Here is a 25,640-nt window from a genome sequence, read left to right as displayed (position 1 = left end):
AAGCCTCATCATCAACTGCAAAAAAAACTCTGACTGCTGTGCTTGCCAAAAAGGGTTGTGTCACCAAGTATTAAGTCTTGTTTGCTAGAGGGATCAAACACTCATTTCTCTCTGCAAAAAGCAAATACATTTATATAATTTATACAATGGGATTTTCTGGTTTTTATTTTGGATATTCTATCTCCCACTGTTAAATTTAATCTACTCTTAAAATTATAGACTGTTCATGTCATTATCAGTGGGCAAACTTACAAAATCAGCAAGGGATCAAATACTTATTTCCTCCACTGTGCAGGAAAATAGTAGAAAAAAGACTGACCACATTTTTATGTTATAAAGTACCATTCCATACATAGATCGTAGTCCTCATGAACACCTGCTGACCCATGCAGTATAACATACAAAAATTGTTTCCAAAGAATCCAAATTCTTAATGCAAAGACCACTGTATAAAATCTTGTTTCTTTACTGGAAAATAGTTAAAACCAGCTTGGTCGGCATGTGAAAGCCATCTTAGGCCAGCGAAGTGCTGGAACTGCATCAGCGATGACTTTCACATGCCAACCATGCTGCTTTTAACTATGTTTCAATAAAGAAACTAGGTTTTATACAGTGGTCTTCGCATTAACTATTTGACTTCTTCGGAAACAATTTTTCTATCTGCAAAAATGTACAGTTTTTAAGGCAAAAATTAGTGAAATTTCTCCAATCAGACTACAACTTCACATTAAAAATAGAGTGTGAATAGATAATATAACACTGTAATTGATGTTATCAGATTTTACAATCTAGATTAATACAGCTATTAATTATTACAATTTACCTGGCTCAGTTAGCCTAGATATAGAACATCTTAGTCAAATATGAATGGATTAGATGCAATTATAAAAGAAAGTAGGAATCCTCAAAACACAATATAAAGATTTTATATTGCATCTTACTTTTTCTACTATTGTAGAGATACTTTATTTTATGAAGACTTTCATCTCCAAGATGTTCTGAAAAATTATGACGTTTTGTATCAGGGCAATAATGAAGCAAACTTGGTGTTATCATATATCTGCAAGGATGAAGGTAAATATCTGCATTATTCTATCTTCTTTCCTTAAAAGCGCAAACAAGTATTGCATAAAAGAATAGTTGATTTTCATACATGAATAATGTAATTTTGCATACAGTGCTATTAAAAATGTTTTTCTCCTTCCAAGTGGTTTATTTTATTTTGCATTTCTTTAAATCCTTCCCACACTGCTCTGTAGTAGCACACAGTTGTTGGGTGCCTATGGGTTGCTGTGGAAGTAGGGTCACCTAACCATAGCGCGCAGCCTTGCCATGTAATAGAGCCTAACAAGGCTGCCTACTTACTCTTAAGACTATGCCATAAGAAACCCATTGCAAAAAGGACAAAACTATTACTTACAATAAGCATACACGACATTATATAAAATAAATCATTCAATAATTTTCTACTTGAAATGTCCAGTGAAACCAGGTAACTGATAAAAACAAAAGTAGTAAGGGGGCCATATGTCTCGTCAAATCTGACAGGTGCCCCGCCCCTATCAAACCCTATCAAAGTGTATTAAACACACCCCCTCCCCTCTCCTGACAGGCCCTATATTTTATAGGCTTTTGATTAGGCTTTTGATTAGGGATTTGATAGTGCAACTACACAGGTCCTATATTTTATAGGCTTTTGATTAGGCTTTTGATTAGGGATTTGATAGTGCAATCCTGATAGTGTAAATGCTTAGGATCCCACTATTTTATTCACTGATTATGAGAAATCTGATTTAGTGTAATTGTTTGGAATCATACCATTTTATTCAGTGTGGTTTTGTTGCAGAATTCATTCTGCTAGTGTAATTTGATTGGGCATATTATGTATATGGCCAAATTTATTTTATAGGCGTTTGATACAGAATTCATTCTGATAGTGTAATATGGTTGGGCATATTATGTATATGGCCAATTATACTATTACGCGTCTTATGCTGTAAAGCACTTCTTATAGCACCCATGTAGAAAGTTTGTGTTTTATACTGTTTGTATAAAAATGAAAGACAGATTGTGTTTTATACTGTTTGTATAAAATGAAAGACAGACACACTATCAAAATTTAAAAAGTTTATTGCTCAGAATTTAATTACATTCAGTTGCACATTACAGCCTTACCAAGAGGACCAGTTTCTTACCATTACAATGAGTGTTTCAAGCTGTATGTATAGATACAAAGAGGCCCTCCTACCTGATCAGAACCATCTTTACAATTACCCTTCAATGCAGAGATCAAATGCTTCCCACAGACTTATCAACAGGACATGTTTCTTACCATTACAATGCGTGTGTGAAGCTGTACATATAGATACAAAGAGGGTCTCCTATCTGATCAAAACCAGTATTACAATCACCCTTCAATGCAGAGATCAAATGCTTCCCACAGACTTATCAACAGGACATGTTTCTTACCATTACAATGCGTGTGTGAAACTGTACATATAGATACAAAGAGGGTCTCATATCTGATCAAAACCAGTATTACAATTACCCTTCAATGTAGAGATCAAATGCTTCACACACCCTTACTAATACAATGAGACTCTAGCCCCTCATCAAAGAGGCCCTCCTATCTGATCAAAACCATCATTTACAACTACCCTTCAATGCATAGATCAAATACTTCACACACCCTTACTAATACAATGAGACTCTAGCATTCAAAGCTGGTCCTAGCCAGATGAGATACATCTGTTTGATTAAATGGGTTTATTAAGACATGATCAATGATCACTTCTGACTACTTGGCATAGGGGCATACAAAGCTGCTTATAAAGACAACCTGAATTGATCGAATGCTCTGGTGAAAGAGACGCGACAAAATCAGACACCATATTGTCATTTTCTTTTAAATCACTACTAAAGCATTGTAATATTTTATTGAATGACACTCCCCGTGCTATATGGTACAAAACGTAAACACAGTAATGTCCGCATACTTTGCTAAATGTGTCCTGAATCTGAATGGATTGAAAACAATATAGTTCACTGTTTCTATTTAAGAAGGTTACAAACTCATCAGGAAATAAAACACTTGTTGGTGAACATCCATAACTGTCAAAGAATATTGCCTTCTTATCATCGCAAAGTACAATCAATATCCAATGTCGCCCACTTTGTCCGGAACTGTCTGTATTCACGATGTAGGCAGCGGGTCTCTGGGTCACTCTATATGCCGGTAGCAAATCACACGGAAACACTCCAGCAAATATGCGTTCTGTATAATAATCAGACTTCAACAGGTTTGTGAGCTGGAAGTTATCCATAATTAGATGTAATCAAATAGTACTTCTCTTCTATGGTTGATTTCAAGTATAGTTGTGTTGATGGCATATACTATCATATTTACAGTATGCGGGGTAGCTAGCGCAAACCGCACTTCAGCACGTAGGTTACCCGATTTAACGAGCGAGAAATGACCACCAGGTTCTTGATCTGGTGATAAATCAAATGCAAACAATGTGAACCCGGCCATAAATTCTTCACGATCTATCGCCAGAGCATGATCAGATTTTAAACGGCCAGAAACATGAGCCAAAGACATAAATTCGCGGACGGCTAAGTCATCACTGAAATTAGGTTGGAAAGGGCGGGCGGGAAATGATTGGCCGTCCAGATAAAGCGATGCAAGACTTATTTCGTAATGGTGAAAGCACAACGGGTTTTTATTGTACGATCCGCTAAAGGCTTCATTATCTACAAAGCCCAATATAACAGTTTTTGGAATTTGTCCCAAGAAGAGGTTCTCGTGGTTTGTAATTCGCGTGCCGGCTGGAATACTGTATACTTTCATGCAGGCCCTATCAATAGCGTATTTGGCCGTTGTGGCTAGTAGGGCCTGGCTGTGGCCTATACGTACACTGGAGAGACTTGCACTCTCTTCACATAGAGTGACGCTTGTAAGATCTGCACTTTATATGGTTCTGCATCACCAGACATCAAACAAAAAGTGTCCTTATTCCTCGACAACTTGATCTTGAGGTCAAGCCCATTCAGTACGAGCTTTGGTTGATTAAATACATCTCCAAAAATTGGCCCTAATAGATCTACAGTCTTAGAGTTCCTGGTTATACGCGCTCTTTTGACAAATCCAGCATTTAGACCATCCAAGGCCCGATCATTATGATGACCTACAGTGTCTTTATAGAACAATCCAGCGGTAAACTGTGTCGATAGTGTTTGCGTGCTGTAATTTAAAAGAGTTTCAATGTACGCTCTATAGCTGTAGAGGTTATCCGACTGCGAGATGAGGCGATCTCCAACAGTGATATCGACCTGATTAAACAACGTTGTCAGGGGGTAATTTATAAACGCAACACGCGCACCATCGCCGATAGCCGTATTATCTTGTTTCACGATACGGCAATTTATGTACAGTAGGGTATTGTTCAGATCATAATAATATTCACCGCTACCCGATATGAAAAATTCCAGGGGGGCATTTTCCGACAGAGCCGCAATAGGTTGTACTTCTACAAAAAGCGATTTCTCAATACTTGTTTGCGTAGGGGGAATGACAAAAATATCCAGTTCAGATTTTGCGCACTCTACAGAAGCATCATGTACGAAAGCCATTATAGTTGATTAGAAGATGTCGTCCACAGAGCGTCTTACTCTTTTCTGACGATTTTGTCTCTTGGTGGGTTTTTTATTCATGAGCATTGGGGGCTGTGAATAGCGCACACATCTTTTTCTTTTTTGTGGTTTTTTAGCAATATAAACTATGCCGGAGCCCTCCTGCGGGGGTGTGTTTATACGATTCATTACGGCTGATGAGAGGGATGTGACCGCATCTTTTGCAATGTTTTTGACAGCAGTCTTCACATGAGGCTTTACTATTTCCAGTCCTCTCCTGAATAATGGCACGGCTCTTCTAAAAAGCCCTCTAAAAATTCCGGCAAGACCGGCACCATACATGTACTCATCACCGCGAAAACCCTCTAATCCATGACCCGATTGCGCTATGTAATATCTGGAATAGATGGCGGGGTCACCATATACCCTCTGAGACACCATTTTTCTGTGTCAACACCTCCGCGGTCTAAGATGCAATCGAACAATACTTTTTCCGTACTTGAATTTAACAGGGGTTCCCTGATCTGATAATATAGAGATTGTCACAGAATCGAAATGTTGTTTACAAAGGGGCACATAATCGGGTCTTGCGTACTGAATGGTGACAATTTCGCTGGTCTTACCAGCTACCTGAACAGTTCTCAGAAGTTGCACGTAGCTGTCACCTACAAGCTGATGTTGAATTATATCTGTGTACACATATAATGTATAAAATCCGTCTTTTATATCTGCATACGACTTCTTCCGCTCCAGCTGTGGGTTATCTACAGAGGCCTCAATAAAGGGTTTTAGGCCTAAAATACGTGACAGTTTTGGGCCTGGAGCAAATTGTATCGTCGCTGGATCTGACATGGTAACACTTCTCTTTACCTCATCGTATCGAAGTTTAAAACCATCGGGTGCCACCTTCAAAACATCAATACGCTCATTAATGGCTCTTATGAGATCAGTAATGTTTGAATAAAACCCTGATTTCAAATAAAATTCTTTAAATATATCACCGCGGCGTGCTATAAAGAAATTTCCGTCATTCTGCTCAAACGTGTACCATGTATGCGGATATTGAATCTCGGTGAGCGCAACTTCAAAGGGCCCAGAAAGCTGTACAGGTTTTGCCAATTTAGTGGTATAAGTTGATATCGTGTTTTCGGGGTACATCTTAGAAGAAGCATTACACGGTAGTGTTATATAAAATGAGCCCTCCTCCATGGTTTATATGTCCGTCAGCTGGTCTTCTATAATCCAACTGTTAAATGTTGTCGGGTAACCAAGCCATTTCACTAGACAATGCGTTGACCCGCGAATACGCTTTTTTCTTAAAACCTTTTCAATTCTGTAGATGCGATGCTCATCCAAAGGTATTTTTTGTATTTCTTCTTTATAAAATGAGCCACTGATTTCTTCACCGTTTAAATCAGCAATTTTATAGAGGGGTTTTTGAAATTTGGTGTTGATGGCCGTAATAACAAATATTTCATCCGTGTACGTTTGTTCATATCCCTTAGCGAAGATACCTTTATATCGTGACACTCTCACATGATCACCAATTTTTAAAGAAGGTTTAATAGGCTTAGCACGGACACTAGAAGCGTAAATATTTTTCCAGATTTGTAGCGAGTTACGCTTTGTCACATCAACAGGCCTGCATCGAATTGTAGTATGATAGCTATGATTATAGCTATACACCAGATCAGGTAAAATGTCAATATACCTAAAGGTGTTATGGAAAGTGAGATAACGCCACATACGAGTTTTCAATGTACGATTAAATCGCTCCACCAAGGCTGCTTTTACGCTATTGTTTGTAAAAAATTGATGAATGTTATATATTTTACATACACGTTTCACGGCATTATTCATAAATTCTTTGCCACGATCCGTCTGTAATTTCTTTGGTATGCGTTGATCATTTTCAAATATTAATTCGAGCGATCTGGCAACAGTTGTACCGTTCTTGTTTGGTAAGGCCACGCACCACGCAAATTTTGATAAGATATCTATAACTGTAAGAATATATCTTATACCATCATTTTCACGGGAATAATCAATCATACTGACGAGATCAGCTTGCCACTGTATATCAACATCTCCCACGAGAACCTTATTTGTTAAGAATTTTTTTCTCGCTGGTTTGTGTAAAGTATATGCATCTTGATTATTCAGCCAATTAAGCACCTCTGTCTTTTTAATACCTTGATTGCGTGCTACACGGAATAGACTTTCAGCACCGCCAAAGGAACCAACATTTTTTGGATCGAAATACTGTTTTTGTAATATTTTTTCACAATGCCGAGACACCATGATAAAAGTGATGTGATGCGAATCAAGACCCGAATGGTTCTATCAGAAATTCAGCGGTATAAATGATATTAAGAGTGTTTTAATATAAATATATCATGACTGAGTAAATAAGATCTGATTCTCTCTATCAGAAATCCAGCAGCAGAAATGCTAGTGTGTTTTAACCCCTTCAGCCCCCGGGCACTTTCCGTTTTTGCGTTTTTGTTTTTTGCTCCTTTTCTTCCAAGAGCCGTAACTTTTTTATTATTCCGTCAATCTTGCCATATGAGGGCTTGTTTTTTGCGGGACGAGTTGTACTTTTAAATGAAATCATAAGTTTTACCATATAGTGTACTGGAAAACGGCAAAAAAATTCCAAGTGCGGAAAAATTGCAAAAAAAGTGGGATCGTACAATAGTTTTTGGGATATTTTATTCACGGTGTTCACTATATGGTAAAACTGATGTGTGGGTGTGATGCCTCAGGTCGGTGCGAGTTTGTAGACACCAAACATGTATAGGTTTACTTGTATCTAAGGGGTTAAAAAAAATTCACAAGTTTGTCCAATAAAAGTGGCGCACGTTTTGCGCCATTTTCCGAAACACGTAGCGTTCTTATTTTTTGGGATCCATGGCTCAGTGATGGCTTATTTTTTGCGTCTCGAGCTGACGTTTATAATGGTACCATTTTTGCGCAGATGCTACGTTTTGATCGCCTGTTATTGCATTTTGCGCAAAACTTGCGGCGACCAAAAAACGTAATTTTGGCGTTTGGAATTTTTTTGCCACTACGCCGTTTACCAATCAGAATAATTGATTTTATATTTTGATAGATCGGGCATTTCTGAACGCGGCGATACCAAATATGTGTATATTTATTTATTTTTTAACCCTTTAATTTTCAATGGGGGGAAAGGGGGGTGATTTGAACTTTTAGGTTTTTTGTTTTTTTTTTAATTTTTTAAAACTTTTTTTTTACTTTTTTTATTTTATTTTACTAGTCCCCCTAGGGGGCTATAGTGATCAGCAGTCCGATTGCTGATCGCTATCTGCTGATTACAGCTATACCGCTGTAATCAGCAGATTCAGTCACTTTCTTTCTTCCTCTGCTCCGTGCCGAGGAAGAATGAAAGTGAAACTTCGTAGCACCAGGCGTCATCACATGACCCTGTGCTACGATGGCAACCACCGAACGTCACGTGATCACTCACGTGACGTCCGGAGGGGGCGGCGGTAAGTAAAAAAGATGGCCGCGCGCATGTAGATCTCGCTGCCAGACTTTGGCAGCGAGATCTAAGGGGTTAATGTTCCGGGTGGAATGCGATTCCACTCGGAACATGTAGGCACACATGTCAGCTGTTGAAAACAGCTGATATGTGTGCCGATCCACGCCGCCTGCCCGCGGCAGGGGGCGGGGCTTAACGGGACACGATCTATGACGGATAGATCCGTCCAAGGTCGTGAAGGGGTTAATATAAATATTCCTTGAAAAATATATTTTCTTTAATTGACTTTAATATAATTTTATTAACTTTTATATCTCATTATTGCTCTTTGTTAGCATTTCAATACCATTTTATATCTTTTTATAGACTAGCCATATCTTTTTTATTAAGTTTTGATAGTGTGAGCTAGTGTAATTGGGCGTCACAGAGGGGGCATGGGTTGTCCTTATGGGCGTATACAGAGGTGTGCGCTCTGCTGGAAGGTGTATATAACTACAGCCTTACAGAGCAATAGCCAAACCACCTTGCAGAGAACACTAGCTGACAAGACAAAGGAGAAACCAACAGGACTAAAAAGTGAGTATTAAACTTTTAACACCTAATATTGTAACCATTTGCCCCTATTAAGTCTAGATAGTTGCGCCTTTAATACCAGCGAAGTTTAATGTAACAGTATTTATATTTATAACAGTAGTAGTTGTAATTCTTAGCGCGTAAAATGTAGTTCATTTATAATTTAGTCCTATATTAAATATAGTAGTTAATAGTTGTGAGTGCGGTTGTGTTATTCTGCACCATTTAATTGCCATCCCATAGTATGGGTTCTAGTGGTTTGCTGTTTGGTGTGTTTAACATAACAATAGTTATGTAATTGGTAATAATTAAGGTGATGTAGAACATCAGCTGGATCTATTTAATCTATCCAACTGTCTAATATATTGCATAGGTGCAATATCAACGTTATAGATATGAGTGTTTATTATATAGCATTTTAAGTGTATTTGTCCTAGGTATAGATATGTATCAAACACTATGGAAAGTTCACACAGGCTTAATATTTTAGATGGAAGTTCAATATTCTATGGATCAATTCGATGATAGTCTTCCCGATGCCCAACAATTGGGTATGTATTATTCTGGATATAAGTGTAAATGTTACATCATCCTGGTTGAAAAATTGTATAGTATACTATTTTATATTTATCTCTTTCTTGTTTAAGATTACTCTATGGACACCAGTTTTTCCGACGTATTTTTACACGTTATGAGTGATGATGTTGGTGCTGGCGCAGGAACAGCAGTGGTGGCTGGTGCTGATACTAGTCCGGAAGCAAGCGGGACTAATTTACAACAGACTATACCCGGTAAGCTGCGTATATAGCTATATATTTATATATGTGTGGTGCAGTAAATACTAATTCTTTATGCATCTGGCGGTTTTGAATATTATTTTTGTATTATTTATTTCTTTCTTAAGATGACTTTATGGATTTTGATTTTGACGCCTTGTTATTAAGCGCTGTGGATGGTGATGCTAGCAACATGGCGGTAGCAGGGGCACAGACTGGTGCTAATACTAGTGCAGCTACAAGCAATATTAATTCACTAAAGGCTATCGCCGGTAAGTTGTATGTATGTATATACTGTATGTACTGTATATTAACAAATATTTAGACATGAAAGTAAATACTAAATTTTATACAGATGTTTTGCATCCGGACTACGGGACTGGCACCCAGCAGCCTCCTAAACCAACTAAAAAATGTGACAAGTCGCTACGTCAGATGGCGGCAAATAGAAGAGGTAATGAGTACACAGTAAGGGTACTGGGCAAAAGAAATTAATTTTTGCCATAGACTAATGGTTATATTTTATTCATAGCCCGTAAACTGCTGTGGAAGAAAAGCTTATTTTCCAAAGAAAATACACCCACCACCCCTAGGACACCAACTATCCCCACAGCAACAGTCGGTACTTCGGCAAGTAATATGGTGACGGCCACTATCACTTCACCGCCTCACAAATGTAAGTATATATTTAGATATATGTATACAGTCTTTATATATGCAATCTGCACATTGTTTCACATGTTTCTGACACAACTATAACTCTTTTCTTTTAGCTACACACGCTGTCCAGAAAAAAACAGCTAGCGCGATTCTACAGCCACTAACGGAACGTCCTGCTAACGCTACTACAGTGCAGGTCGAAGTACATGCGACTAATAGGTGTGTGAGAACACAGCCTCTATCAGCGCTTTGTTTGGGAGGACAAGAAGGAGGCGCTCCTCAAGTCATACATCGTGAAAAGACACGGCCAACATCGATGACCCATAAATACGAGCAACGCGCAATCAAGACCGCAACAACACCTTTACCCACATTAATACAGAGCACTTGACTAACAGAAATTTACCCCAAGGATGGAATACGTTTATGCAGGCAATGGCCGAGTTAAATATACCGTCTACCATAGTGGGTAATCCCACTACTAGAGCGCTTTTAGACAGCTTAAAAATGCCCATCAATGAAGCTAGTGGCATATCTAAACCTCAGACTCTATCGACACCACGCCGTCCAATTCAATCTTTACATTCTCCATTAGGTTTGACACAAGCAAGTTTGCTGCCTAAAAAAAGGACTTTCCCGATACTGCAATCAATGTGGCTCACAATGTAACAGCTGGACTGATGAATTGTGATGCTCTAAATAATTATGTAAGAGACGTAACATATGTGTATTATTAAATAGTGTATTATGCCAGTGATTATAATTTTATATTGTACTGTTTTACAAGTGTAATGTATATGACGTTTTGCATTCCTACTGAATTGATGTGCAACTGAATGTAATTAAATTCTGAGCAATAAACTTTTTAAATTTTGATAGTGTGTCTGTCTTTCATTTATACAAACAGTATAAAACACAAACTTTCTACATGGGTGCTATAAGAGATGCGTAATAGTATAATTGGCCATATACATAATATGCCCAACCAAATTACACTATCAGAATGGGTGCTATAAGAAATGCTATATAGCATAAGACGCGTAATAGTATAATTGGCCATATACATAATATGCCCAACCATATTACACTATCAGAATGAATTCTGTATCAAACGCCTATAAAATAAATTTGGCCATATACATAATATGCCCAATCAAATTACACTAGCAGAATGAATTCTGCAACAAAACCACACTGAATAAAATGGTATGATTCCAAACAATTACACTAAATCAGATTTCTCATAATCAGTGAATAAAATAGTGGGATCCTAAGCATTTACACTATCAGGATTGCACTATCAAATCCCTAATCAAAAGCCTAATCAAAATAAAATAGTGGGATCCTAAGCATTTACACTATCAGGATTGCACTATCAAATCCCTAATCAAAAGCCTAATCAAAAGCCTATAAAATATAGGACCTGTGTAGTTGCACTATCAAATCCCTAATCAAAAGCCTAATCAAAAGCCTATAAAATATAGGGCCTGTCAGGAGAGGGGAGGGGGTGTGTTTAATACACTTTGATAGGGTTTGATAGGGGCGGGGCACCTGTCAGATTTGACGAGACATATGGCCCCCTTACTACTAACAAAATTCAGAAAATAGGCCTCAAAAATGTGTTTTTTGGAGCCACCTTATGAGAGAAATCTGAGATGAGCAAGACTCCACACAACAAATTATTACTAAAAAAAACACCCTTTATTGTGTTTGCATCTTTTTATTAACATTTTACAAATTTTAATACAAGAAATACAAGGAATAAGGGAGGAATTAGGGAAAGAGAAAACAGGAATAGACATAAAGGAAAAAAGGAAAAACCAACAGTTAAGTGTCGCCTTTATGGCCAATGCTTCAAAAGTATTACCATCAAACGTTTTGTCACCAACGTACTTGGAACAACAAGAACAATAATATACATGAGAAATAATAATCATTACATGTCAGGAGGCTAAGCTATATGCAGACTAGGCATAAATGTTTCTGCCCATAAAGACCATCTCAATTTGTATCTCAAAAAGTTATTTTCTTTCAATGCAAAACTATACTCATATGAATTATGTGATGATATGCGTTCAATAATTTCTACTATGGAAGGTGCCTCTACCTGTCTCCAGTTTGAAGCAATAAGATGTTTTACCACGAGTAGAATATGGCAAATTATGTGTCTGCATGGGTCTTTAAACTCTTCTATACCAAGTAACAATAGTGCCAATAGGGGGGAGAGAATGAAACTCTGTGATGTAACTTTATTTATTAGATCACACACATCTTCCCACATCTTTTTTAAAGCTGGACAACTCCAAAAATATGCAAAATAGACCCATTTTCTCCACACTCTCTCCAGCACAAAGGAGAGTTAGATACGGACATTTTGTGTAGCTTTTGAGGAGTAAAATACCAACGTGAAAGCACCTTAAAATAATTTTCTTGCAACGTGGCACAGGAAGTGTTAGATAACGTTAAATTCAATGATTTTTGCCGCTGTTCCAATTGAAAAGTCTGACCAAGATCTTTCTCCCAGTTCAGAATATTTGATCTTTTATCAAATTGGAGGTCTTCATTAATAATGGCATAAATGTTGTTAGTTTTCCAATATAACTTATTTTGTGGGTTAAATAAAATATCCAACAAGTCTACTGGTAGGGAAAAAGTTAACTTTTTGATTTTATTTAAGTACTGGTTAAGGAGTGTCCAATTTGCCAGTTCATTTAAAGGGAGATTAAATTTATGACGAATTTTCTGGAAAGGTAATAAGCTGTTATTTCGTAAAATTTCATTAAAACTGTTTATATTATACTTCCTCCATGTTGTTAAATGTAGCCTAGGGACCAATACTTCAAATACTTCAATTGAGATTGTCCTGATGTCTACAAGTTCACTTTTATTTTTACATAAAATCCAATTGAGTTGTTTCTATGCAGAGATTGTAGCTTTTATTTTTATAAATATAGGTAAGAGAGTTTTTGAATTTATAAGGTGAGCTAAGATTGTGGCTCTCATAGATCTGTTTTTATTTACACTTTTTTCTATTCGTACCCAACTAGATTCCGAATCATCCAAAAGACATTTCTGTGACTGGTTTAATAAATTTGCTAAATAATAGGTGTAAATGTTTGGCAAACCAATTCCTCCTCTTTTCTTATGTTTAAACAAAAGCACCTTAGATAACCTTGGCCTGTTGTTTCTCCATACATGTCTAGATAGTTGGGTATACAGTTTTGAAATTTCTAGCTTTGTCATGAGGATTGGAATGCATCAGAAAAGATACACATTTTTTGGGAGAACAATAGCTTTATAGGTAATGATTTCCCTAACCATGACATTTCTGTTTTAGCAATATTTGTTTTTGGTTTTTTTTAATATCCTCTAATAATATATTTAAATTACTAGGGATCAAGTCTTTCAATTTATCTGTAATTATTATACCTAAATACTGGATACTTGTTTTTTCCCACTTATAAGAAAACTCTGTTTCAATACCTTCTTGTGTCTTGGGCTCTATATTAAATCCTAATATGTGTGACTTAGAATAGTTAACCTTATAGTACGAGAATTCTGTAAAGTCTTGCAGTACCTTGGTAGCAGATCTCAGAGAATTTAAAGGACGGGATACTGATAAAATAACATCATCAGCATACAACGTTATCTTATACTGCTTTAAATTTAAGAAAACACCATTGATTTCGTCATTTATTCTGATAGTCTCCGCTAGTGGCTCCATTAATAATGCGAACAATATTGGTGACAAGGGACAACCTTGTCTCGTGCCATTGGTTATCCAAAAATCTTTTGATAAGCAGTTATTGATATATATTTTTGCCGATGACCGAGAGTACAGGGCCAAAATAGAGTTTATAACGTGACCTTTAAAGCCAAATTTCCTTAGTATTGCCGCCATGTACCCCCAATGTACCCTATCAAACGCCTTCTCTGCATCAAGAGTACAAGCGTTCTAGAAGTCTCAATATGATTTATTAAGTTGATCATTTTCCTTGTAGCGTCTGGGGCTTGCCTATTTGTGATAAAACCTACTTGGTCTGAATGAACCAATTTTTGCATGGTATTTTGTAATCTAATGGCAATTAACTTTGAAAATATTTTGATGTCCGAATTTATTAAGGAAATTGGCCTATAGTTGGTCATATTTAATGGGTTTCCTTTATTTTTGGGTATTAAAACAATTGTTGCTTTTAGCATTTCATCTGGAATATAACTATTTTTAGTAATTAAATTTGTCAAGTTTGTCAATTGTGGGGCTAATATATGTGCAAATCCTTTATAATACTCGTTATTAAGACCGTCAGGTCCAGGGGATTTTCCATTTTTTAATTTATGAATAACCGCTACTATCTCACTTAAGGTATATGCTGCATTTAAAAGGGCAAGGTCATCTGCGAAGACAAATTTTAGAGAGAAATTCATTAATTTTACTTTCTGAGGGTTGAACAGTGTTCATATCTTCATTTAAATTATAAAGCTTACTATAATAGTCAGCAAAAGAGTCCGCTATTTCAGTTGGGTGTTTACATGTTTTGTTATCAGTATTGATAATTGCTGAAATTCTTGTTTTGGCTTTCCTTTGTTTAATTCTACTCATCATGAATTTAGATGGTTTATTATTATAATGATAAAACTTTGTTTTTATTTTTTTGTAGCCTCCTATCGTAATCTCTGATTAAATGAGATCGTAGGTCCATTCTCAACTCTAATATTTCTGAGTGTTTACGTACGGAAGCATTCTCAATCTGAGCTTGTTCCACTTTTATTTTAGATGAAATTCTTTTTATATTCTCTCTATTAATTTTCCTATCTCTAATATTGATCTCTATTAATTTTCCCCTAATGACCGCTTTATGCGCTTTCCAGATGGTGTACTGAGAAACGTCTTGCGTATTGTTCTCCTTGAAGTAATTAATTAGTGATGTCTCTAATTCTTGTTTGTATTTATAATGCTGAATTATATATGAATTTTGTCTCCAAATTCTTTCCCTTTGAATTGGAGAATCCAAATATAGTTTAAACATAACTGGGGCATGATCCGACCAAGAACGGTCACCTATATCTACTGATTTAAATTTCGTTAAAGTTGAAATCGTTGCAACAACTAGATCGATTCTTGAGAAGGAGTGAAACCTATCAGAGTAACGTGTACACTTTTGCTGATGTATTGAGACAGCGGAAAACATCATACAATTCCTCTCTTTCTATCCATGGATCCAAAGTCTGATTAAAATGTCTCGTTTGAGATGTGGAATCTTGATTTCCATTTGGAATCAGGTTGAAGTCTCCAAACATAATTAGATTTCCTTTTTGATTTTCGCGGATTATCTGAATTACCTTGTTCAAAAATTGAATTTGGCCAACGTTGGAGGCATAAATGTTACATAATGTAAATATGGAGTTATTAATTTTGCATGTTAAAATACAGTATCTCCCATTTTTATCTTCTATTTCAGATATAAGTTCGAAACCAATTGTGTTTTTGATAAGTATAATAACCCTGCCTTTTTCTTTATATTAGAAGCTGTAAATTTATGTGGGAAGTTTTGATGACTAAAATTTGGAGGATTAATAGACGAGAACTTCATCTCTTGTAGACCCACAATGTCAATATTAGTGCCTTTAATATGTTTCCAAATCATGTGACGTTTTTGTGGACTATTTAGACCCCCGACATTGTATGACATACAGTTTAAAGTCATTTATATAAACAAAAATGTAGCATCAAAATTCCAAGTATTTTATCATAAGTTAAAGCAATTGTTTGAAATAAACTTGAAATAGAAAAAGAAGGAATGTGCACCGCACTGCTTACCTATTGGAGGTAATGTAGTAGTCCCGTTCCAAACACTATTCAGTGTGGCTCTTGCCTGGTTATATTCTTGGCGTGCCGGGTATAACCATGGGTCTTTATTCTGATCTGATGGATGAAGAAGTCACCTACCGAGGTGCTATTGCCCAGCTAAAGTAAGTAAGTCCATAGAACAAAGGTAGACGGGCAGCTCTCTCCGGTATTCTGGGACTATTTTATTTTTCAATGCTGACAGGTGATACAGACAAGAGGGAATGGAGGGAGGGGAGCACGAGCCGGGCCCGGGCCCGGCTTTCCTTCCTCATCCTTACACAGAGGCTCAACATAGCCCTTTCCCTGCTAAGGAATTCTCCTTGTTACATATATGTCACGGGCCACACCATTTCCATCACCACTATTGTGGATTAGGACTTCCTGCAACCCTTGCCCTTGGGCATCTGGAAATTGTGCAGTCTGCTGCAATTGACCGATGGTCTTTATGAGAGATTGGACCTATACACATTCTTATGAGCAGGTGACCCCCCTCACCTTACCTCTCCAGGCTCTGCACACCTTCATCTGCATTGGAAGTTGCCTATTCACCTTGGACATTATCCAGTGATACACCAACCTCCCCTTGTCTTCTCTTGTTTATTCTTAAGGTATACTATAAATACAGTCTGACATTCATCCCATGTGGATATTACACTGTGTATACGTACCTCATAGAACCATTGTCCTTGAAAAAGACCCCTAAAGGGTCGATACGGTGGACTTTTTTCTTTCATAAAAATACCTTATTAATAAACAATGTGAGTTATTGACTACAAAGATTGTTCCCTCTTCTTTTTCTTGGTGTGCCAAAGCTTACTTTTGGAGGATTTGCATACATTTTTGCTTCTTGGCACTCACTAATTTGGTAGTTGAGACAGGTCTGACTACTATATTATTGTCAGCCAATCACAGACGCACACACAGCTAAGTGGATTTTTGCCAGACAAGCAAGGGCATGTGTCATAGGCTGTGCACGTCACATGTCTTTTCCTTATAAGATACGGCCATTTTCCCCTTCGCCACCATTATCTGTCTTCTGCGTGTGGGTGACAGTCACCACTCACGCTGCTGCCGAGCTGTGTGCGCTATAGACATAGTGCAATCTACACAGCGCTTTAGGGATTAGGGACTACTGGTTATTTCAGCCCTTTTCAGGACTGATTTACAAGCGTTCATAGCCATAGCTGCTAGGCAGGTCCGTGCAAATGCTGTGTTGGGCTTTAGATAACAGCGTCTGGCTACCTCAGCTCAGGAAATTCCTTGCTGCATTTTTTCATTAGCAGGGATAGAAAGTGAGGCTTCCTTTCCTGCTACCCACAGCACCCGGGCACTCTACCCACCTGCCCATTTTTCCAACGCTATTTTATTTGCCCAAAGAGCTGACACTTTTTGTGCCATCCTAAAAGTGTCTGGAATACTAAGTTAGTGTTCCTTTCCTGTCCTGGTACCCACAGCACCCGGGCACTCTACCCACCTGCCCATTTTTGCCACGCTATTTTATTTGCCCAAAGAGCTGACACTTTTTGTGCCATCCTAAAAGTGTCTAGAATACTAAGTTAGTGTTCCTTTCCTGTCCTGGTACCCACAGCACCCGGCATTGTACCCACCTGCCCATTTTTGCCACGCTATTCTAATTGCAAACTTTGCTGCCACTGTTAGGGGCATACAAAATTGTCTGGGATAGTCATTGTTGTTTCTTAAGCTGTCAATAAAGCTAGACCACCTATGCAATCTACACCACCTCTCAATTTTTGCTACCACATTTTAAGTGTCCAATCTTGTGGCTAACAAAATGAGTGGCAAAAGGAGAGATGCTGATGGGAAGGGGAACAGGCGTGTTGGAAAAGGAAAAGTTAGTGTCCGTGGGGAAGGTGGGAAAGCTACATTAACATCTGCTGAAGATAGGCCATCTTCCAGCAAAAGTAAGATGTCTACTACTTTCCGTGGACAATCCGATGTGCTCCCTTTTTTACGGAACCAAACAACTGTAATAAAGGTAGATGATGCACAAAAAAAGAACATGCTTGAATGGATCTCAAGTGCTCCAACAAGTGGCCTCTCCTCCACCTCAACTTCAACATCCAAAAAACAACAGTCCTCTGAGTTGTCATCCCAATCGCACTTTCTTTCTCCCAGATCTCAAGTCTCCACCCGCCCTGCAGAGTATGGTGTAACAGAGATGGCTGAGTCTGCAGAGCTGTTTAGTCACACTATAGCCTGGGAATCAGAGGTCTGGTCCCAAGCTACAGTGAGTACAGACCAGGAAATGGTCTGCAGTAATGCCCAGAAGCTTTGTGAGTCAGATTCAGGCCCTGATGACCAAGTTTCTGAGCATAATGTAGACCCTCATTCCCAAACTGTAACATCTGTTGGTGGAGACAATGAGGAACATACTGATGACAATGAGACGCAGATACCAGATTGGGATGACAACTTAACTATTCAGTCAGGGCAGGAAGAGGTTAGGTCTGAGGGCGAGGGGAGTGCAAACACAACGCTTGATGATGAAGTTCTAGATCCCACTTACTGTCAACCCACAGTCAGGCACTCGAGGAGGTCACCAGAGGCGGTGGAGGAGGATGCAACTGACGACGAAGTTACCGTGCGCCTTCCTGGACAGAGTCGGAGTACTGGAAGCACATCAACAACTGCATCCTCAGCCACAACCTTGCCTCTGAGCACAAGTCGGGATGGCTCTGCAGGTTGCATGGGCTCTAAGCCTTGCCTAGCCTGGTCCTTTTCTGGCCTTGCAAAGGATCTCCCAAATCATGTGATCTGTAAAAATTTGTCGGCAATCAACCAGTTTGACAACTTCTTCCATGAATCGTCACATGAATAACAAGCATAAGTCCCAGTGGGAAGCTCACCGTGCTGCAATGCAGCTTAGCGGAGCGGGCCAACCATCGTCTGCCCCTTCAAGTTCCTCCGCGCGCTCATCATCTTCTATGACTATGGGGACAGCTGTCACACATGTTTTTCCTCGCAGACCTTCCATCTCTTTAACCGCAACAGGCAGTTTTCTTGGCAGGTCGTCATTTGTTTTGGAAGGGGAAACAAGTGCTGGAGAACAGCTCTCTCAGACATCGGGAGCACCAACTTTGGATGAAGGCAACACCATGTCTCCCCCTGCACTTTCCTCACAGACCTGCAGTTTTTTAGGGACACCCTACTCAACGCCGTCTCCACACAGCCGCCAGATCTCAGTCCCTCAGATGTGGACAAATAAAAGGCCATTTCCTTTGAGCCATGACAAAGCTAAGAGGTTGTAGGGGGGGAAAAAGCACAATAGGGTCTTACCTGGTATGAAGGTAGAGAGACAGAAAGAGATACACTCACCTGGTAGGGTTGTGCCAGTCACAACCCCCTATGATCGCATGTGAGTGTTTTTATGTGGTTTAGCAGCGGCCCCGGAAAGCAGGTTATCATATAAATCAAATGGAAAACCGGTTTTAAATGCCGCGCTAAAAACCACACATGCTGTGGCTAAAGAGATTTCCTTTATTTCACAGTTCTACGTGTTTCCGCGACATCTCCGTCTCCATCCTCAGGAAAAGAAATCATATTTCCGTTCCGGCACCGGAAGGCTCTGCGGGCTGGAATTAAATGGGATCACAAAGACATCTCCTTGTGGATGAGGTTAATGACCGCTCCGGCTCAGCCCTTTCGGGGGGCTGCCGGGGGCCCGGGTGTAAACAGCGGGTCACCGGCTGGTCAGAAAAAAGGAGCTTGCTGGCAATTCAATGAGGGGCAGTGTAAATTCGGGGCCTCGTGTCGTTTCAAGCACGAGTGTTCCGGATGTGGAGGTTCCCATTCTTTGGCCAGGTGCTTTAAGAAAGGATAGGGAAAAAGGGAGGACGCCGGTGAAGGTAGAGGCGATGCTTCCTTATTTAAGTAGGTATCCGGATGTAATATGTTAATTAGGTAATATGATTTCTTTTCCTGAGGAAGGAGACGGAGATGTCTCTGAAACGTGTAGAACTGTGAAATAAAGGAAATCTCTTTATCTACAGCATCTGTGGTTTTTAACGCGGCATTTAAAACCGGTTTTCCATCTGATTTATATGATAAAGCGAAGAGGTTGACTTTATCCCTCTGTAATCTCTTGGCTACCGAAATGCTGCCTTTCCGCCTGGTGGACACAGAGGATTTTTGAGACCTTATGATCGTCGCAGTGCCCCATTACGAGATGCCCAGTCGCCACTACTTCTCCAAGAAAGGTGTGCCTGCGCTACACCAGAATGTCGCACACAACATCACCGCTTCCTTGAGGAACTTTGTGTGTGACAGAGTGCATTTCACCACCGATACTTGGACCAGTAAGCATGGACAGGGGTGTTACATGTCGCTGACTGGGCACTGGTTAACTATGGTGATAGATGGAGAAGGGTCTGCTGAACAAGTCTTGCCGTCCCCACGACTTGTGCGTCAATCCTCTGTATGTCGAAGTTCCTCCACTGCTTCTGCCTCCTGAACCTCGTCTGGGTCCTCCACCTCCACCCCAAGCCTGCCTGGTAAGGCCACCCGCGTTGTAACTGCGCACAAGGAATCCCGCACACCTCCTTACTATGCTGGCAGCAGAGCAGAACGGCATCAGGCAGTCTTTACCTTGAAATGTCTTGGCAATAAGAGTCACACAGCGGAGGAGTTGTGGTCAGCTCTTGCAAGCGAGTTTCGTAAATTGTTGTCTCCACTCAACCTGCATCCAGAGAAGGTCGTGTGCGACAATGCTGCAAACCTGCCACCTACGCCGGGGCAAGGTGACACACGTGCCTTGTATGGCTCAGGTGTTGAACCTTGTTGTCCAGCAATTTTTAACCCACTATTCTGGCCTAGATGGGCTTCTGCACAGGGCATGGTCACTCTCTGCTCACGTCCGCCGTTCAACCGCCACAGCTGACCGACTTGCATCGCTCCAGAAGTCTTTAGGCCTGCCGGTTCATCGCCTGAAATGCGATGTGCAGACACGCTGGAATTCGACTCTCCACATGTTACAGCGACTGTGGCAGCACCGCCAAGCCCTGGTGCAATACGTTATGATGTATAGCCTGGGCCAACGAGATGCAAAGGTGGGGCAGATCACGCTGCTGGAGTGGTCTCGGATCAAAGACCTATGCACCCTTCTGCACATGGCGTCGTCGACATGGCGACAAATATGTTTAGCACTGACAATTATCAGCATGACAATTCCAGTCATTTACATACTGGAGTACACGCTAAACACTATTCGGAGTCAGGGGGTGGGACAAGAGGAAGGGGAGGAAGTACAGGAGGATTCATATGCGCAAGGGATACCAACATCTACAACATCTATCTTGAATCGTTTTATAATTTTTTTAGACCATCCAATGCAAGGCCACAAGAGACAAGAAGTCTGAAACATAGTCAACGGCTGGAGAGGATGATACAGGAGTATCTCCAAATGAACATCGATGCCATGACTTTGCAACTGGAGCGTTGCTCATTTTGGGCTTCAAATCTTGAAAAATGGCCCAAGCTCGCCACTTACGCCTTGGAGATCTTGTCGTGTCCAGCTGCCAGCGTTGTCTCTGAACGTGTCTTCAGTGCTGCTGGGTGTGTGCTGACAGATAAGTGCACGCGTCTGTTCAGTGACAATGTGAACAGACTAACGTTCATCAAGATGAACAAGTCATTGATCCGCAAGGACTTAACTACCCCTGTGTCATCCTGGGGAGAGTAAAGGCTGGCGTATTTTGGAATGTGCTTCATACAAATCTACCTGTGAAGTTTACAACTGGGGCACAAGTGATGCCACTGAAGGAGTGTCTGTGGGGCCCAATTTTTGGAAAAAGGGAGAGTCTGCTTGGAGTCCACTTGCTTGCTGTGTTTTTAAAAATGATCCAAGATGAACAAATCATGGATCAGCAAAGACTTTGCTACCTACCACGGTGTCATCCCGGGGACAGTTAAGGCTGGCGTATTTTGGAATTTGCTTGATGCAAATCAAATGATCCAGTTTGCAACTAGGGCACAAGTGATGCCACTGAAATGGTGTCTGTGGGGCCCAATTTTTGGAAAAAAGGGAGACTCTACTTGGCGTTCCCTTTGCTGTGTTTTTAAAAATGATCCAAGATGAGCAAGTCTTGGTTCAGCAAAGAATTTGCTACCTACCATGGTGTCATCCCGGGGACAGTTAAGGCTGGCGTATTTTGGAATGTGCTTCTTGCAAATCAAAACATCCAGTTTGCAACTAGTGCACAAGTGATACCACTGAAGTGGTGTCTGTGGGGCCCAATTTTTGGAAAAAAGGGAGAATCTGCTTGGAGTTCCCTTTGCTGTGTTTTTAAAAATGAGCCAAGATGAACAAGTCATGGATCAGCAAGGACTTTGCTACCTACCTCGGTGTCCTCCCGGGGTCAGTTAAGGCTGGCGTATTTTGGAATGTGCTTGATGCAAATCAAAACAGCCCAATTTTTGTAAAAAAGGGAGACTCTGCTTTGGAGTCTCCTTACTGTGTTTTACATGATTTTAAAAGGACATGACATGCCTATATCTGTGTCTCCTCCTCTTTTTCATCATCCAGCTGTTTTGTTTTCGCATGAGTATTTGTCCTTGTCACTTTCCGATGTGTTTGTGGTGTCTTGTGAGTTGTTTGTCACCTTTTGGACACCATTGAAGGTGTTTTCTATGTGTTTTTATGTGTTTGTGATTGCCTCCCATTGTTTTCAGTGGGGTTCAAGAGGTTCGTCGAACGGCTCGCCGAACCGAACTCGAACGGATCGTCCATTTGACGAACCGAGATGAACTCGAGCTTTCAGAGGTTCGCTCATCTCTAGTCTTTAATAGACGTAGAACCTTTAAAGCCTGAATAAGAGGGGTCAACATCTTCATCTAGCTTTGCTTTTTGTCTAAAAGGGCTATTTTTTGGAGTGAAAGAGATTTCGTCAGAGTCTAAAGCGGGCTTTACACGCTACGATATTTTTAGCAATTGCTAGCGATATCGTACGCAAAAGCACCCGCCCCCCGTCGTGCATGCGATATCATGTGATCGCTGCCGCAGCGAACGTTATCGCTAAGGCAGCATCACACGCACTTACCTTGTCGGCGACGACTTTGTGACTGCCGAACAATCCCTCTCTCAAGGGGGAGGTTCATTCGGCGTCACGGCGACGTCACTAAGCGGCCGGCCAATCAAAGCGGAGGGGCGGAGATGAGCGGTTATAACATCCCGCCCACCTCCTTCCTTCCGCATTGCCGGTGGAGGCAGGTAAGGAGATGTTCCTCGCTCCTGCGGTGTCACACACAGCGATGTACGCTGCTGCAGGAACGACGAACAACATCTATAAACAACCATTAACAATTTTTGGTTTTAGGACGACCTCTCCATGGTGAACGATTTTCACCACTTTTGAGGACGTTTAAGGTCGCTGGTAAGTGTAACACGCTGCAATACCGTTAATGCCGCCGGATGTGCGTCACTAACGACGTGACCCCGACGAGAAAACATTAACGATATCGTAGCGTGTAAAGCCCGCTTAAGGCTATGTGCCCACGTTGCGTTTTTTCATTCTTTTCAGCAGCGTTTTCAACTGCACTTTTTTAATGCCAAAATGCATGCGTTTTGATTTTCCAGCAAAGTCTATGAGAAATAGGGATTTCTTGTGCACACCATGCTGTTCTAAACACTGTGTGAAATTTGCATATTTTTGGGAAAAAACTCTGCCTTTAAAGAAGCAACATGTCAATTGTTTTTTCCATTTTGGCTGCGTTTCCCATCCATTCAATTTAATACAAAACTGCAGCGTTTCTAAAAGCACCGGAAAAGCACTAAAAACTCATGAAAACAGCAAGGTGTGCATAGGCTACTTTCTTTGCGTTTTACATGCATTTTTAAAGCCAAAAGCATTGCCCTTTCTGCCAGAGGATGCTTTTTGAACTGCAACTACCTCGACGCAACGTGGGCACATAGCTTAAGGCGGGCTTTGCACGCTGCGACATCGGTAACAATGTGTTACCAACGCTGCAGCGATAGTCCCCGCCCCCGTCGCAGATGCGATATCTTGTGATTGCTGCCGTAGCGAATATTATCGTTACGGCAGCTTCACATGCACTCACCTGCCCTGCAACGTAGCTCTTCCTAAGGGGGCATGCGGCGTCACAGCGACGTCACGGCAGGCGGCCAATAGAAGCGGAGGGGCGGAGATGAACGAGATGTAAACATCCTGCCCACCTTTGTCCTTCCACATTGCAGCCGGGACGCAGGTAAGGTGATGTTCCTCACTCCTACGGCTTCACACACAGCGATGTGTGCTGCCGCAGGAACGAGGAACATCGTACCTGTCGCTGCAGTGGCATTATGGAAATGTCGGACTCTACACCGATCATACGATAACGACACTTTTGCGATGTCGAGAGCGATGCCGGATGTGTGTCACTTTTGATTTGACCCCACCGACGTCGCGCCTGCGATGTCGCAACGTGCAAAGGGCCCCTAAGTCTGATAAAAGCGCAGGAGTTTCCCAATCAGTATCCCTTTTATGTTCCCATTCTTTTCTTTTCTGGTGTTTAGGCTGAGTTAAAGGGATGTTTGAAATGCCTTTTGGAATTGCTCTAGCTGCTGCGCTTGCTTAAGTAGTATTTGCATTTTTCCCTACTTGTGGAATTCTGGAGCTAGACATATTGTTTTTTGTAAATCTTTATTTACTCCCTTTATTTTCTGTGCCATACTGTGAATATATATTTCTCACTGTAGAAATTCACTAAGAACTGCTCCTGTGTTGCAGTGCATGATATTTATAGATAACTTTCAAAGTCCAAATGCTGTTGGTATGTCACCAGCACTGCTGAAGATCTGACAACCAGTTAAGACACCTTAAGGTACCATCACACTCAGCGACGCTCCAGCGATCCCACCAGCAACCTGACCTGGCAGGGATCGCTGGAGCATCGCTACACGGGTTGCTTGTGAGCTGTCACACAGGCAGATCTCACCAGCAACCAGTGTCCAGCCCCCAACCAGCAGCGCCGCGTGGAACCAACCCGATATTTACCTTGGTTACCAGCGCACACCGCTTAGAGCTTGCTCCCTGCACTCCTAGCCATAGTACACATCGGGTTAATTACCCGATGTGTATTCTAGCTACACGTGCAGGGAGCTGGCACTGAAAGTGTGAGAGCGGCCCATGCTGGTAACTAAGGTAAATATCGGGTAACCAAGGAACGGGCTTCTTGGTTACCCGATGTTTACTCTGGTTACCAGCGTCCGCAGAAGCCGTCTCCCTGCTCTCTGCACATTCAGTTGTTGCTCTCTCGCTGTCACAAACAGAGATGTGTGCTTCACAGCGGGAGAGCAACAACTAAAAAATGGTCCAGGACATTCAGCAACAACCGGCAACTTCACAGCAGGGGCCAGGTTGTTGCTGGATGTCACACACAGCAACATCGCTAGCAACATCGCTGTTGCGTCACAAAAGTCGTGCCTTAGCAGCGATGTTGCTTGCGATGTTGCTTAGTGTGACGGTACCTTTAGAATAACTGAATCCTCGAAGCTCAACAGCAATTTCTTTAGTATTCTCTCCACTGACTTTACAGAGGCTGGGGTCCAAGTTGTCAATGCAGGGCAGCCAATTCTTCAAGTCTGCACTTATTACAAACTCAGCCCTCAACCCACAGCTTCTATCAAGTCAGA

At 40.8% G+C, this 25,640-nt stretch overlaps 1 protein-coding gene across 8 annotated transcripts in view; it reads left to right on the top strand.

Annotated features, from left to right (window-relative positions):
- Nucleotides 1-25,640, top strand: part of OSGEPL1 (O-sialoglycoprotein endopeptidase like 1) — a 1,349,050-nt gene that overhangs the window by 891,541 nt on the left and 431,869 nt on the right. For 7 of the 8 annotated variants that reach the window (XM_075317748.1, XM_075317740.1, XM_075317741.1 and 4 more), the window contains one exon: nt 959-1,074. The exons of the other annotated variant lie outside the window; for it this stretch is intronic. In XM_075317748.1, the coding sequence (XP_075173863.1) occupies nt 959-1,074 (116 nt within the window). The remainder of the gene's footprint in view (nt 1-958; nt 1,075-25,640) is intronic. 8 annotated transcript variants of the gene reach the window in all.

This window comes from Anomaloglossus baeobatrachus, chromosome 7 (assembly GCF_048569485.1).
Source record: "Anomaloglossus baeobatrachus isolate aAnoBae1 chromosome 7, aAnoBae1.hap1, whole genome shotgun sequence".
NCBI classification, from domain to species: domain Eukaryota; kingdom Metazoa; phylum Chordata; class Amphibia; order Anura; family Aromobatidae; genus Anomaloglossus; species Anomaloglossus baeobatrachus.
Note: the sequence above shows the minus strand (reverse complement) of the source record. Positions and strands in the feature narration are given on the sequence as shown.